The sequence below is a fragment of the Oncorhynchus clarkii genome, chromosome 33, assembly GCF_045791955.1.
Source record: "Oncorhynchus clarkii lewisi isolate Uvic-CL-2024 chromosome 33, UVic_Ocla_1.0, whole genome shotgun sequence".
NCBI lineage: Eukaryota > Metazoa > Chordata > Actinopteri > Salmoniformes > Salmonidae > Oncorhynchus > Oncorhynchus clarkii.
This window is the reverse complement of record NC_092179.1, coordinates 4,706,216-4,722,768: the sequence shown is the minus strand read 5'-3', so window position 1 is coordinate 4,722,768 and position 16,553 is coordinate 4,706,216. Positions and strand designations below refer to the sequence as shown.

At 42.4% G+C, this 16,553-nt stretch overlaps 1 protein-coding gene across 2 annotated transcripts; it reads left to right on the top strand.

Annotated features, from left to right (window-relative positions):
* The first annotated feature begins 3,505 nt into the window (after positions 1 to 3,505).
* On the top strand, positions 3,506 to 10,276 carry LOC139393084 (post-GPI attachment to proteins factor 2-like). 2 transcript variants are annotated; one of them, XM_071141427.1, is made up of 6 exons: positions 3,506 to 3,880; positions 4,219 to 4,387; positions 4,908 to 5,157; positions 5,383 to 5,489; positions 8,277 to 8,385; positions 9,579 to 10,276. In XM_071141427.1, exons 2-6 carry the CDS (start codon positions 4,220 to 4,222, stop codon positions 9,707 to 9,709), a joined length of 765 nt encoding a protein of 254 aa, XP_070997528.1. In that variant the 5' UTR covers positions 3,506 to 3,880; position 4,219; the 3' UTR covers positions 9,710 to 10,276. The 2 variants fall into 2 exon arrangements, with proteins under 2 accessions (XP_070997528.1, XP_070997529.1); XM_071141428.1 differs by having other exon boundaries at positions 3,548 to 3,890; positions 9,579 to 10,239.
* Positions 10,277 to 16,553: the final 6,277 nt, after the last annotated feature.

Sequence of the window (16,553 nt, the reverse complement as noted above, 5' to 3'; positions counted from 1 at the left end):
AGTGTGCCAAATCGGAGGGCCTGTTGTCCAGACCTCTGGCAGTCTCTGTACCACAAGGTTCAATTCTCGGGCCGACTCTTTTCTCTGTATATATCAACGATGTCGCTCTTGCTGCGGGTGACTCCCTGATCCACATCTACGCAGATGACACCATTCTGTATACATCTGGCCCTTCTTTGGACACTGTGCTAACAAACCTCCAAACGAGCTTCAATGCCATACAACACTCCTTCTGTGGCCTCCAACTGCTTTTAAATGCTAGTAAAACTAAGTGCATGATCTTCAACCGATCGCTGCCTGCACCCTCCCTCCTGACTAGCATCACAACTCGATATCACAACTCGGACGGTTTTGACTTAGAATATGTCGACAACTACAAATACCTAGGTGTCTGGCTAGACTGCAATCTCTCCTTCCAGACTCATATTAAACATCTCCAATCCAAAATTAAATGTAGAATCGGCATTCTATTTCGCAACAAAGCCTCCTTCACTCATGCCACCAGACATACCCTCATAAAACTGACTATACTACCGATCCTCGACTTCGGTGATGTCATTTGCAAAATATTTTCCAACACTCTACTCAGAAAACTGGATGCAGTCTATCACAGTGCCATCCGTTTTGTCACCAAAGCCCCATATACCACCCACCACTGTGACCTGTATGCTCTCGTCGGCTGGCCCTCGCCGACGGCTGCCCCCCCCCCCCCCCCCCCCCCCCCCACTGGCTCCAGGTCATCTATAAGTCTTTGCTATGTAAAGCTTTGTCTTTTCTCAGCTCACTGGTCATGATAACAACACCCACCCGTAGCACGCGCTCCAGCTGGCATATCTCACTGGTCATCCCCAAAGCCAATACCTCCTTAGGCCGCCTTTCTTTCCAGTTGCCAATGACTAGAATGAATTTAAAAAGTTGCTGAAGTTGGAGTCTTATATTTCCCTCACTAACTTTAAACATCAGCTATCTGAGCAGCTAACCGATCGCTGCAGCTGTACATGGCCCATCCAATCTACCTACCTCATCCCCACATTGTTTTTTTGTTTACTTTTCTGCTCTTTTGCACACCAGTATTTCTACTTGCACATCATCATCTGCACATCTATCACTCCAGTGCTAATTTGCTAAATTGTAATTACTTTGCCACTATGGCCTATTTATTGCCTTAGCTCCTCACCCCATTTGCACACACTGTATATAGACGTGTTTTTGTTTTCTATTGTGTTATTGACTGTACGCTTGTTTATTCCATGTGTTGTTGTTTGTGTCGCACTTCTTTGCTTTATCTTGGCCAGTTCGCAGTTGTAAATGAGAACTTGTTCTCAACTGGCCTACCTGGTTAAATAAAGGTTCAATATATATATTTTTAAATAAACTCATGCTCAGACATTTAGAAACGAAACATGACAATTTGAAAAATAAGCCACAGGAGTTTTTTGAGCGAGAATAAAGATGACTTTCGAGTAGTAAGACATGTATAAAAGCAACAGATACCATTAATAAGAAGGGGCTAGAAGCATCTTATATGGTGAGCTACCGAGTGGCTAGGACAGGCAAGCCCCATACTATTGTGGAGGACTGAAGTATTCTTGTTGCCATTGATATGGCTGGGACAATGCTGGGGGAAAAGGCCAAAAAAACTATTCAGACAATGCCTTCATCAAACAACACTGTTTTACGATGCATCAGTGACATGGCAGGAGACGTTTTGAAACAATTACTGCTTCGTAAACAAGCCAGTGAATTCGATGTGTTACAGCTGGCACAGCTCCTGGTATATGTCCGTTACGTTTATGGGGGGTCAATTAAAGAAGACATCCTCTTCTGCAAACCACTGGAAACCAGGACAACATGAGAGGATATTTTTAAAGTATTGGACAGCTCTGTGACATTGAATGGACTTTGGTGGTCAAGATGTGTTGGTATCTGTACTGATGGCGCAAAAGCCATGACGGGGGGACATAGTGGTAACGTGGTGGTAACGTGCGTGCAACTACTTGGGTACACTGCAGCATCCACCGAGAGGCTCTTGCTGCCAAGGGAATGCCTGATAGCTTGAAAGACGTTTTGGACACTACAGTGAAAATTGTTAACTTTGTTAAAGCAAGGCCCCAGAACTGTTGTGTAGTTTCTGCGTTATGCAATGATATGGGCAGTAACGCTTTTACTTGAAAATAAAAGAGAGCCGCACACTCTAGGAGCTCAGATGCAAAAATGTAATTACCAACGTTTCGACAGCCAAGCTGTCTTCATCAGGGTATAATCACAAACACTGCAGGATGACTCGTTTATATAGTTTCAAAAGACACAGGTGTCTATAATCATGATCAAGAGTGGCCTAACATCATTGGTTAATAATCAAATATTAAAATGTCATACAAAGAACAGCATACAAACAACAAATGGATAGCATACGATCATAGATTAATTTGGCTACACAAGCTTACAAACAATTACAATGGCAAAGTCACAATAATCACAAGAATGGCTTCAGATCAAAGTCTACACAGTAACGCTTTTACAACATATAGAAGTGCGCTGGTTATCAAGGGGCAAAGTATTGACACGTTTTTTCAAATTGAGAGACAAGCTTAAAGTTTTCTTTACTGACCATAATTTTCACTTGTCTGACTACTGCATGATGATGAGTTTGTCACACGACTGGCCTATCTGGGTGATGCTGTTTCTCACCTGAATGATCTGAATCTAGGATTACAGGGACTCTTCAGCTATATTTAATGTGCGGGACAAAATTATGGCTGTGATTAAGAAGTTGGAATTCTTTTCTGTCTGCATTAATAAGGACAACACACAGGTCTTTCCATCATTGTATGAGTTTTTGTGTGCAAATGAACTCAAGCTTACGGACAATGTCAAATCTGATATAGCGAAGTACCTGAGTGAGCTGGGTGCACAATTACGCAGGTACTTTCCCGAAACAGACGACACAAACTACTGGATTCATTATCCCTTTCATGCCCTGCCTCCAGTCCACTTACCGATATCTGAACAAGAGAGCCTCATCGAAATTGCAACAAGCGGTTCTGTGAAAATTGAATTTAATCAGAAGCCACTGCCAGATTTCTGGACAGGGCTGCCCTCAGAGTTTCTTGCCTTGACAAATCGCACTGCTAAGACACTGATGCCCTTTGCAACCACGTACCTACGTGAGAGTGGATTCTCGGCCCTCACTAGCATGACAACTAAATACAGGCACAGACTGTATGTGAAAAGTGATTTAAGACTTTTTTCACTTCCCAGGAGCCAGGTTTTGACAAACTCACACTCATTCTTATGTTTAATAAATGTATCATATAATGTGTGTGTGGCAGCCTTACAATGATGGCAAAAAAAACTAAAATTGAGAGTATGCTGACCCTGGTGCTAGAGGGGATACGCAGCTGGAGGTTGAATGTTTGAAGGGGACGGGACTATAAAAAGTTTGGAACTACTGATCTACATAAATAAACTCATTGCTTGTTGGGCGAAACAAGGAAATAACGCCGCCTGCTGGAGGGAGACAGATTTTCCACCGAGTTGTGCCTTTCCTTTCCTCTGGTTTAAATTATACCAGTTTAGCTGGACGTTCTTCCGGGTGCAGCTCATACTATTTTTCGCCTACAGCTGATTCAACCAGCTAACGGAATACTAAACTATCAGCACAGTATACTCACACCACTGATAACGATTACTTTACACTAACTAGCTACAGATCTCAATTTGAACGACCTCTTTGAGAACTGGTAGCTTGTTACCTCTTGACTTTAGCCTGCTAGCTAACGCGTGTTAACGTTAGCCATAATGGTCGTCTGGTGGATGAGACCGGGTGGAAGGCTATGAAATCCAGCTCCCAGTCGGGATAGCTTGGGGGGAAAGCCAGGTAGGCTACCGTATGTTGCTATACTAGTTATATTTGGTTGATTTATTATTGTGGTTCATTTCAAAATGCATGCCAGAGCAGCTAACTAGCGAATATTCTGTCATGTTAACCTAACGTTAGCTAGCTAACTGGTTTGGCCATAATTAGCCGCGCCGATGCTCGGCCATAGTAGTTAGCTGGTTATTGAAATACAGCAAATAACGTGATGTAGCTTTTATTACTCTACTAGCCAGCTGTCCATGCATCCATGTTAAAAATAAAGTAGCCAAACAGTTGTCAATGAAGGAGCTCGGCTAACGTTAGCTGTTCCATTTGTTTGGGTGGTGTTTTGTTGGCAGGATGCTGCAGGGACTGTACGGAAGTCTGGATCGGGACAAGCCGCTGATCCGGCTTCCTTTCACGGACTTTGCCGTTGGGACTGTCTTGCTGGCTCTAACCGGTCTAATAGCCTGCATCGTCATTTCTCTGATGTTCCATTTCGATGAGTCTACCTATACCCACTGTCAGGTGAGTAGTTCACCTCACTCTCGTTCTGTCTTGTCTCTCTCTCTGTCCATTGACACTTCCTTTCAGGTTTTTGATTAGGGAGGTTTTCCTATTTGTTTCATTAGTCCATTGTTGTTATTGTCCCAAAATGTATTACATGTCAGCATTCAAGATATATGTATTTTCAAAATACATGCATTTTGCATCATACCGGCTGTATTTTGAAAGTTCAATATCTTGAATGCTGACATGCAATACATGTTGGGACAATAACAACAATGGACTAATGAAACAAATACCAAAATATACTTTTTGGGTGTAATTTTCCTTTAAATAAGGGCCTATGATGCACTTTGATAAATGCAGTATTAGCTTAGCTATATGCAGAATGTTCTACACTACACGTGCTACACTACTGGTAATACTGACAATGTGTGTGTATCGCTTAAATAAATACAGCATTGTAGAACGTGCTACACTACATATACAAATAACACTCCATTGACTGACCTCTCCTCCTGCTGCACCTCCTCACCACCAGGTGCCCAACTACCTCCCCTCCATCAGTGCATCTATCAGTCTGGTCCCAGAGCGCTATATATGGAGGTTCTGTATCGGCCTGCACTCGGCCCCTCGTTTCCTGGTGGCTGCGGCCTACTTCAGCTTCTACCGCGGACGGTTTGCTAAGAGCTTCCCTGACATGGGCCTTAGCGTCCTGGCTCTCATAGCTGCCCTGGCTGAGAACGTAGGCCTGCTGTTGCTCACCTATGTGTCCTCTACTGAGACCTACAGTGAGTACCGGTAGATGCACACGTGCACAAGCATGCATCAAACATATACACACACTGCTTTGCATTCCAAGTTAGGACATGGGCTAATGCATCGTACACATGCATTCATACACCCTGCGTTAATGTCCACTTAGTTTTTAGCGTAAGTGACAGATGTGTTGTTATCCACTGTATTATGTGCTGGTGTTTTAGAGTTACATTCACTGCCGGGTTTGTGTTCGGCAGGTGTTCACAAGAATGGTTTTATCACGTTCGCCGCCTGCTCTCTTCTGCACATGCTCATTACCTGCAGACTGTGGCAGGTGATTAAGAAGTTCAGTCTCAACCCCGAGGTAGAGTACACACCCTCATTCCCTCACCTTACCGTGCATGTTTCTTATTTGTGCTGTGTGCCTTCGTATTGCCATTCCTCTTCAGTCCTTGAGTACTAGTGTCATCGGCGTTGTTATCCCACTTTTTAAGACTCGTCATAAATGTCTCAACATCCTACTAAAAAAGCTGATGTTCATTCCTGTACTTGGAACAGGACCCTTTCTTAATTTTTATATGGGATTTTCAGATTTTATTGAACAGATAGTGAAAAAGGATGACAGTTTCGTAAGATAGATAGATAGATATATATATATATATATATCTGAGACAGGTTGCATAAAAGGGGAGTAGGCCGGACTCAAACCTATGCCATTACTGTAGACGTGTGCCAGAGGCTGGGTCATTAATGCTACAGCAGCCATGCCAGAGAACAGGACTCTTTCTCACCACCCCGTGACAGTGTTGAGCTACTGTTACCAGGGACCCTATTAATAAAGAGTCTAGGATCAATTATGCTTTTTTGATCATAATTAATATAATTGGACAGAGAGACCTGATCCTAGATTAGCATTGCTGCATCTCGCTTTGAGATGCTTTTTGAATACCAGAGAGCTCATTATGGCCCTGGCTCATTATGGACACACACTAATCTCTGATAGCCTTTCAACACACATTGAGCCACAGTTTCAACACCAGCAAACAGGTGTGGAAATTAATTTATAACCACACACAGAACTATGATGGTGTCACCCGAGGTGTACAGTTGAAGTCGGAAGTTGACATACACAGCCAAATACATTTAAACTCAGTCTTTCACAATTCCTGACATTTAATCCTAGTAAAAATTCCCTGTCTTAGGTCAGATCACCACTTTATTTTAAGAATGTGAAATGTCAGAATAATAGTAGAGAGATTTATTTCAGCTTTTATTTCTTTCATCACATTCCCAGTGGGTCAGAACTTTACTTACACTCAATTAGTATTTTGTAGCATTGCCTTGAAATTGTTTCAAGTTGGGTGAATTTTGGCCCATTCCTCCTGACAGACCTGGTGCAGGGGCGGCAGGGTAGCCTAGTGGTTAGAGCGTTGCACTAGTAACCAGAAGGTTGCAAGTTCAAACCCCCGAGCTGACAAGGTCTGCTGTTCTGCCCCTGAACAGGCAGGTAGGCCGTCATTGAAAATAAGAATTTGTTCTTAACTGACTTGCCTAGTTAAATAAAGGTAAAATAAAAAAACTGAGTTAGGTTTTAGGCCTCCTTGTTCGCACACTCTTTTTCAGTTCTGCCCACACATTTTCTATAGGATTTAGGTCAGGGCTCTGTGATGGCCACTCCAATACCTTGACTTTGTTGTCCTTATGCCATTTTGCCACAACTTTGGAAGTATGCTTGGGGTCATTGTCCATTTGGAAGACCCAGTTGCGACCAAGCTTTAACTTCCTGACTGATGTCTTGAGGTATTTCTTGAATATATCCACATAATTTTCTTACCTCATGATGCCATCTATTTTGTGAAGTGCACCAGTCCCTCCTGCAGCTAAGCACCCCCGCAACATGATGCTGCCACCCCCGTGCTTCAAGGTTGGGATGGTGATCTTCGGCTTGCAAGCCTCCCCCTTTTTCCTCCAAACATAATGATGGTCATTATGGCCAAACAGTTCTATTTTTGTTTCATCAGACCAGAGGACATTTCTCTAAAAAGCACAATCTTTGTCCCCTTGTGCAGTTGCAAACCGTAGTCTGGCTTTTTATGGCGGTTTTGGAGCAGTGGCTTCTTCCTTGCTGAGCGGCTTTTCAGGTTATGTCGATATGGGACTCGTTTTACTGTGGATATAGATACTTTGTACATGTTTTCTCCAGCATCTTCACAAGGTCCTTTGCTGTTGTTCTGGGATTGATTTGCCCTTTTCGCACCCAAGTACGTTCATCTCTAGGAGACAGAACACGTCTCCTTCCTGAGCGGTATGACGGCTGCGTTGTCTCATGGTGTTTAAACTTGCGTACTATTGTTTGTACAGATGAACATGGTACCCTCAGGCGTTTGGAAATTGCTCCCAAGGATGAACCAGACTTTTGGAAATTGCTCCCAAGGATGAACCAGACTTGTGGAGGTCTACAATTTTTTTTCTGAGGTCTTTGCTGATTTCTTTTGATTTTCCCATGATGTCAAGCAAAGAGGCACTGAGTTTGAAGGTAGGCCTTAAAGTACATCCACAGGTACACCTCCAATTGACTCAAATTATGTCAATTAGCCTATCAGAAGCTTCTAAAGCCATGTCGTCATTTTCTGGAATTTTCCAAGCTGTTTAAAGGCACAGTCAACTTAGTGTATGTAAACTTCTGACCCACTGGATTTGTGATACAGTGAATTATAAGTGAAATAATCTGTCTGTAAACAGTTGTTGGAAAAATTACTTGTCATGCACAAAGTAGATGTCCTAGCTGACTTGCCAAAACTATAGTTTGTTAACAAGATATTTGTGGAGTGGTTGAAAAACGAGTTCCAATGACTCCAACCTAAGTGTATGTAAACTTCAGACTTCAACTGTATGTGTTTGAGTCCACAGCTTATGTTTTGTTAGTGTGTGGCTTGGTCTGTTCAAAGCAGGGGAAGTGGGTTACACACACGGGGACCAACCCAACTACCCTCACCAGCCTGAGGCACTCTGAACTCACTATTGCAACACCACCTGTTATAGCTAGCTACATTTTAACCGCTCTGTTTGTCTCCATCTCTTTCTCCCCCTCTCTGTCTCAATCTCTCTCTCTGTCTGTTGGTGACTCTCCTCCTCTTTCTGTCTCTCCCAGGAGATCACGTCGTTTCGTTGGAAGGTGCGTCTCTTTCTCTTCAATGTCAGCTTTTGTTTGGTCGCCGCCTACTTTTACAGACGCCACAACAAGTACTGCGAACCCATAAGTGAGTTTTTGGCACCTGTATTGGAACCCTATTCCCTATATAGTGTACTACTTTTGAACAGATCCCCACCCATTATTTTGTATTATGCCCCTCTTTCCTCTCTGCTCAGTCAATCAAGGTCCTGATAATGTCATATTTTGTAATATACATCACCCTGTAGTAGAGGAAGTTTGAGTAGAAGTTGTCTGTGTGTTTAGGGCTTTGTTTCTCCATTTCCCTCATATCTTTGTCAACCCCGGCGTTACCAGTAATGATAACACCAATACTCCAGTTTGAAACCTCCGCTCCTTTCACCTCCACCCCAAATGGGTTCTCGCTCCCGTCTCTTCCAGTGTACACATTCTCTCGACTCTGTTGTAACATGCTATGTATATCATATGTCTGAATGTACACTAAAAGGATGTGGACACCTGCTCGTCTAACATCTCATTCCAAAATATGGCGTTGGTCCCCCCTTTGCTGCTATAACAGCCTCCTCTCTTCTGGGAAGGCTTTCTACTAGATGGTGGAACATTGTTGTGGGGACTTGCTTCCATTCAGCCACAAGATTATTAGTGAGGTCTGGCCGTGATGTTGGGCAATTAGGCTTGGCGTTGCGCATGGTGATCTTAGCCTTGTGTGCGGCTGCTCAGCCATGGAAACCCAGAACAGTTCTTGTGCTGATGTTGCTTCCAGAGGCGGTTTGGAACTCTGTAGTGAGTGTTGCGACCGAATATATATTTACGCGCTTCAGCATTCGGCGGTCCCATTCTGTGAGCTTGTGTGTCCTACCACTTAGCGGCTGAGCCGTTGTTGCTCCTAGACGTTTTCCACTTCACAATATCAGCACTTAAAGTTGACTGGGGCAGCTCTAGCAGGGCAGAAATTTGATGAACTGACTTGTTGGAAAGGTGGCATCCTATGACGGTGCCACATTGAAAGTAACTGAGCTCTTCAGTAAGGCCATTCTACTGCCAATGTTTGTCTCTGGAGACTGCATGACTGTATGCTCAATATTTGTATACCTGTCAGCAACGGGTGTGGCTGAAATGGCCAAATCCACTAATATGTAGGGGTGTCCACATACTTTTGTATATACAGTGTATCTCTCTCCTTCACTGAGACAAGTGACTGATAACTGACTGATGTCTCATCTCATTTACGCCCTCCCTCTCTATTTCCCCCTCTCCCTTCCTCCCTCCCTTTCCCTCCAGTCTACACTCTGTTTGCTCTATGTGAGTACCTGGTGGTGCTCTCCAACATGGCCTTCCACATGACGGCATTCTGGGACTTTGGAAACAAGGAAGTGATGGTCACCACTCCAGCAGAGGACAAACGCTATTGAAGACTGAGTGTGACAGAGGACACACCCCTACTCTTGTTAATTTTTACCCTGTTATTTAGGACCTGACAAGTATAAAAGCACAAAGCAAGTTTTTTTTTCATCCAAAGGGTCAGACAGCTGAACAGACACATTCACACAAGAACTGGTATTTAACCCTTTCTCTTATGCTGAGCCCTCTCCTTACACATCTGAACAGCCAATACACCTCTTTTGCTATACAGAAGATTAGGGATATCTGTTCTTCCTCACTTCATCTAACCTGACCTCGGCCCAAATTCCCCACTCCTCCCCAACTCACGGCTGTCCTTGTACCAGACTGTGACCCTTCTCCTTTCCATAGGATACCTGATGTCTAACAATAACATGTTCTGACATGTAAACATTCTACAATCCCCTCTCCCTCAGTAACATGAATAAGGATATTTCAAGTTTAGAACTAATCAGTTCCCCCTTTGAACATTAACTCCATGCTGTTCAACATTATATAAACTTGGAAATGACTTATAAATAAACAAACAATGATAATAAAACATGATTACCATTCAGTTTATTATTATGTTTTACAAATCCAAGACTTGTGGCCTCTGTTCTATAATCACACTTTTGACTTTCCCCATTTCAGCTTCTGGTTCCTAAGAGAGTGATGGCACAAGACATGAAAGCAAAAAGAAACACAAGACATAACAGTATTAATGTGTCATGCTATGCATAATTATATATGCAAAGACAAAACCAAAGTTTGATAACATGACAATTCCCACTCTCTCTTTGCCTGACTATGCTTTCAGGATACTTTTCTTCTGGGTTCCACAAAAATGAAGGTCCAAAAAAAAACTCATGCTTTCACCCAGTCTTCCCCGACCACAGGCTCCAAGAGATGTTCCCAAGCCATGTCATTTTCACTTTGTTCCCCATCATCTTCTTCCTCAATAGCCACTCAATATACACGTGTGGTGGCTTTAATCAACTTGACCTAATCTTGAGGTAACTCAACACTGTATATATGTTTCACATCAATGCCCTCAGAAGATGATATCCCAACAGTGCTACAAAGGTAACCCCTGCTACTACTAACACTGCCCTCAGAAGATGATATCCCAACAGTGCTACCAAGGTAACCCCTGCTACTACTAACACTGCCCTCAGAAGATGATATCCCAACAGTGCTACCAAGGTTACCACTGCTACTACTAACACTGCCCTCAGAAGATGATATCCCAACAGTGCTACCAAGTTAACCCCTGCTACTACTAACACTGCCCTCAGAAGATGATATCCCAACAGTGCTAACAAGGTAACCCCTGCTACTACTAACACTGCCCTCAGAATATGATATCCCAACAGTGCTACCAAGTTAACCCCTGCTACTACGAACACTGCCCTCAGAAGATGATATCCCAACAGTACTAACAAGGTAACCCCTGCTACTACTAACACTGCCCTCAGAAGATGATATCCCAACAGTGCTACCAAGTTAACCCCTGCTACTACTAACACTGCCCTCAGAAGATGATATCCCAACAGTGCTAACAAGGTAACCCTTGCTACTACTAACACTGCCCTCAGAAGATGATATCCTGACAGTGTTACCAAGGTAACCCCTGCAACTACTAACACTGCCCTCAGAAGATGATATCTCAACAGTGCTACAGCGACTTCTGTGAGAATAGCTATTGCTTGGAATCTGTCTCCTATTATCTTCATAGTTTACTGATAGCTCCCAACTCCCATCCGGTTCCATAGGCACCAACATCCCCAATGACCTCCTCTGTTCTGCTACAGCCAATACCTGTGGATAATACTTCCCTGTGCTCATGTTAGGTACACAGGGGTGTTGGTAGACACAATGTATGTAACCTAATTTATGTCCCTCTTACTGTCCTGAATGCCTCTGCTGATCCTACAGCTATTGTATGCAGTAATCATGTGCCGGTTATACTGTTAGCACTGCCCTAGGAGGATGTCCACCGTGTGCAGCTCACCCTGCACTAACATGAGCATATCTACTGCTGCTAAGCTTCCCAGTAAAGCAATACAAATAAGTAAGCATCCCAGAAGAAAAGTGCTCAAAATAGCCCACGTTAACATATGTCGCTTGAACTTAAAAATTTGCTCGTAACAGACGACATTCATATTCTGACTATCCCTGAAACTCACTTAGATAATACCTTTGATACAGTGGTAGCAATACAATGTTATAACATTTATAGAAAGATAGAAATGCCAATGGTGGAGGTGTTGTTTATATTCAGAACCACATTCCTGTAAAGATTAGAGCGGATCTCATGTTAAATACTGTTGAAGTAATATGGCTACAGGTTCATCTGCCTCACCTAAAGCCCATTCTGGTGGGAAGCTACTATAGACCATCCAGACCATATCCAGGTCCATCAGATGTGTTATGGATTCACACCACTTGCTATATTGTGGATGAAGAGTTACCTGTCCAACAGAACAGAGGGTGTTCTTTAAGGGAAGCGCCTCCAACATTATCCAGGTAGAATCAGGAATTCCCCAGGGCGGCTGTCTCGGCATCTGATTAAAGCCAATGTGTCTGTGTTTGCTTAACAAAGAGTTGTAGTTAGTTTCAGAGTGGGTGGCAAGGAATGAGTCAGTCCTAAATATTTCTAAAAGTATTGTATTTGGGACAAATATTTCACTAAATCTCAACTAAATCTTGTAATAATTAATGTGGAAATTGAGCAAATTGAGGTGACAACTGCTTGGAGTAACCCTGGATTTTAAACTGTCATGGTCAAACATATTGACAGCACCATAAACATGGCAGGTCCTACAGGCCCTAGTTTTGTCGCACCTGGACTACTGTTCAGTCGGACTTTCAGCTCCCTCCAAAGATTTTCTATTGGGTTTTCAATTTTCTTTTGGGTCTATTGGGTATTTCTTCTTACGGAGCCACTCCTTAGTTGCCCTGGCTGTGTGTTTCGGGTCATTGTCATGCTGGAAGACCCAGCCACGACCCATCTTCAATGCTCTTACTGAGGGAAGGAGATTGTTGGCCAAGATCTCGCGATACATGGCCCCATCCGTCCTCCCCTCAATATGGTGCAGTCGTCCTGTCCCCTTTACAAAAAGCATCCCCAAATAATGATGTTTCCACCTCCATGCTTCACGGTTGGGATGGTGTTCTTGGGGTTGTACTCATCCTTCTTCCTCCAAACACGGCGAGTGGAGTTTAGACCAAAAAGCTCTATTTTTGTCTCATCAGACCACATGACCTTCTCCCATTCCTCCTCTGGCTCATCCAGATGGTCATTGGCAAACTTCAGACGGGCCTGGACATGCGCTGACTTGAGCAGGGGGACCTTGCGTGCGCTGCAGGATTTTAATCCATGGCGGCGTAGTGTGTTACTAATGGTTTTCTTTGAGACTGTGGTCCCAGCTCTCTTCAGGTCATTGACCAGGTCCTGCCGTGTAGTTCTGGGCTGATCCCTCACCTTTTGTTATTGACTTTTGTTATTGACCAAATACTTATTTTCCACCATAATTTGCAAATAAATTAATAAAAAATCCTACAATGTGATTTTCTGGATTTTTTTTCTCATTTTGTCTGTCATAGTTGAAGTGTACCTATGATGAAAGTTACAGGCCTCTCATCTTTTTAAGTGGGAGAACTTGCACAATTGGTGGCTGACTAAATAGTTTTTTGCCCCACTGTACACTAGAGTTTCTTACCAAGACGACGTATGTTCCTGAGTGGCCTAATTAGTGTTGACTTAAATCGGCTTGAAAATCAATGTCAAGACTTGAAAAAGGCTGTCTAACAATGATCAACAACCAACTTGAAAGAGCATGAAGAACTTTTTAAGTAATAATGTGTAAGTATTGCACAATCCAGGTGTGCAAAACTCTTAGAGACTTTCCCAGAAAGACTCACAGCTGTAATCGCTGCCAAAGGTGACTCTAACGTGTTGACTTGGGTGTGAATACATATGTAAATTAGATATTTCTGAATGAATTTGTCAAATTAGCAAAAAACTTCTATGAACATGTTTTCACTTTTGTGGGTTATTGTTTGTAGATGGATGAGAGAAACAAATTAATCCATTCTGAATTCAGGCTGTAACACAACAGAGTGTGGAATAAGTCCAGGGGTATGAATACTTTCGGAAGTCCCAGTATCTCAGTCATATTATGGGACCATTTTGTACTGTATGCTATGATTATGTGTACTGTTTGAATGGTGTAGATTGAGTGTGTTGTTACTGTGTGTGGGTCGGGGGTTAGAGAGCGGGATACGCCATCTCATGGATTATTCTATGCCACTTTGTACAGTATAATGTTTACATACCCTACATTACTCATCTCATATGTATATACTGTGCTCTATACCATCTACTGCATCTTGCCTATGCCTTTCGGCCATCGCTCATCCATATATTTTTATGCGCATATTCTTATTCATCCCTTTAAACTTGTGTGTATAAGGTAGTTGTTTTGAAATTGTTAGGTTAGATTACTTGTTAGATATTACTGCATGGTTGGAACTAGAAGCACAAGCATTTTGCTACACTCGCATTAACATCTGCTAACATTGTAAGATAAGATTTGATTTACTCAAACAGTTGCCTGCTGTCGCCAACAGTCAATGCCCCTTTAACCACGGTTTGTTTGCGTGAGTGTGTGTACACTTGTGAATGTCACCAACGCAGTAACCGTGTGCGTGAGTGTGTTACAGAGACGAGGGTGACTCAGCATACGGTTGGTTGCCTGGGACAAAGAAGCATTATGATTGAACCTGTAATAGGTGGAGGGAAATACTGACAGATGATTTGACTTTCAAATCAGACTGGCTATAGGAAGTGGAGGCAGGTAGCAGGATTGGCCTGGGTTGGTTATACAGTCAAACTACCGATCCCCTTGTCAATGTAGTCTTTTATTGATTTGTGTTTTAACAAGCAAAACTGATCCTAAATCAGCACTCCGACTCTGAAAATCTTGATACATACGACCCCTGGTCTGTGGTTGACGTACAGTGAGCTTCAAAAGATTTGGGACAGTGACAATTTATTTGTTGTTCTGGATCTCAGTACACCAGCCCTTTGATACAATGACTGAGGTTAAAGTGCAGACTGTCAGCTTTAATTTGAGGGCATTTTCATCCATATCAGGTGAACCGTTTAGAAGTTACAGTACTTCTTTGTACATAGTCCCCCCCCCCCTCCCCATTTTTAGGGGACCAAAAGTATTGGGACAACATCACGTGTGTATTAAAGTAAACAAAACTGTAGTATTTTGTCCCATATTCCAAGCACGAAATGTGCCTCTACAAACTTGGATGCATTTGCTGTTTGTTTTGGTTGTTTCAGATTATTTTGTGCCTAATAGAAATTAATGGTAAATAATGTATTGTGTCATTTTGGAGTCACTTTTATTGTAAATCAGAAGGGTTTCAAAACACTTCAACAATAATGTGGACACTACCATGATTACAGATTATCCTGAATTTATAGTGAATAATGATGAGTGAGAAAGTTACAGTAAATTTCACCATGAGGCCAATGGTGGCTTTATAAAAGTTTAATGGCTGTGATAGGAGAAAACTGAGGATGGATCAACAACATTGTAGTTACTCCACAATACCAACCTAAATGACAGAGTGAAAAGAAGGAAGCCTTTACAGATTACAAATATTCAAAAACATGCATCCTGTTTGCAATAAAGCACTAGTAAAACTGCAAAAAATGTGGCTTAAATATCATACCTCTCCAAAAATGCTAACCTCCCCTGTTATTGTAATGGTGAGATGTTGGCATGTCTTGGGGATATGATATAAAATGCTATCCTCCCCTGTTATTGTAATGGTGAGATGTTGGCATGTATTGGGGGGTATGATATAAAATGCTAACCTCCCCTGTTATTGTAATGGTGAGATGTTGGCATGTATTGGGGATATGATATAAAATGCTAACCTCCCCTGTTATTGTAATGGTGAGATGTTGGCATGTCTTGGGGATATGATATAAAATGCTAACCTCCCTGTTATTGTAATGGTGAGATGTTGGCATGTATTGGGGATATGATATAAAATGCTAACCTCCCCTGTTATTGTAATGGTGAGATGTTGGCATGTATTGGGGGGTATGATATAAAATGCTAACCTCCCCTGTTATTGTAATGGTGAGATGTTGGCATGTCTTGGGGATATGATATAAAATGCTAACCTCCCCTGTTATTGTAATGGTGAGATGTTGGCATGTCTTGGGGATATGATATAAAATGCTAACCTCCCCTGTTATTGTAATGGTGAGATGTTGGCATGTCTTGGGGGTATGATATAAAATGCTATCCTCCCCTGTTATTGTAATGGTGAGATGTTGGCATGTATTGGGGGGTATGATATAAAATGCTAACCTCCCCTGTTATTGTAATGGTGAGATGTTGGCATGTATTGGGGGTATGATATAAAATGCTAACCTCCCCTGTTATTGTAATGGTGAGATGTTGGCATGTCTTGGGGATATGATATAAAATGCTAACCTCCCCTGTTATTGTAATGGTGAGATGTTGGCATGTATTGGGGATATAATATAAAATGCTAACCTCCCCTGTTATTGTAATGGTGAGATGTTGGCATGTCTTGGGGATATGATATAAAATGCTATCCTCCCCTGTTATTGTAATGGTGAGATGTTGGCATGTATTGGGGGTATGATATAAAATGCTAACCTCCCCTGTTATTGTAATGGTGAGATGTTGGCATGTATTGGGGATATGATATAAAATGCTAACCTCCCCTGTTATTGTAGTGGTGAGATGTTGGCATGTCTTGGAGGTATGATATAAAATGCTAACCTCCCCTGTTATTGTAATGGTGAGATGTTGG

Bases quoted from the DNA above. Each gene is read 5' to 3' on its own strand.
- LOC139393084 (XM_071141427.1), top strand. From the start codon at position 4,220: ATGCTGCAGGGACTGTACGGAAGTCTGGATCGGGACAAGCCGCTGATC. The intron at 5,490-8,276 runs GTAGAGTACACA...TGTCTCTCCCAG, and splicing joins AGTTCAGTCTCAACCCCGAG to GAGATCACGTCGTTTCGTTG. The intron at 8,386-9,578 runs GTGAGTTTTTGG...CTTTCCCTCCAG, and splicing joins CAAGTACTGCGAACCCATAA to TCTACACTCTGTTTGCTCTA.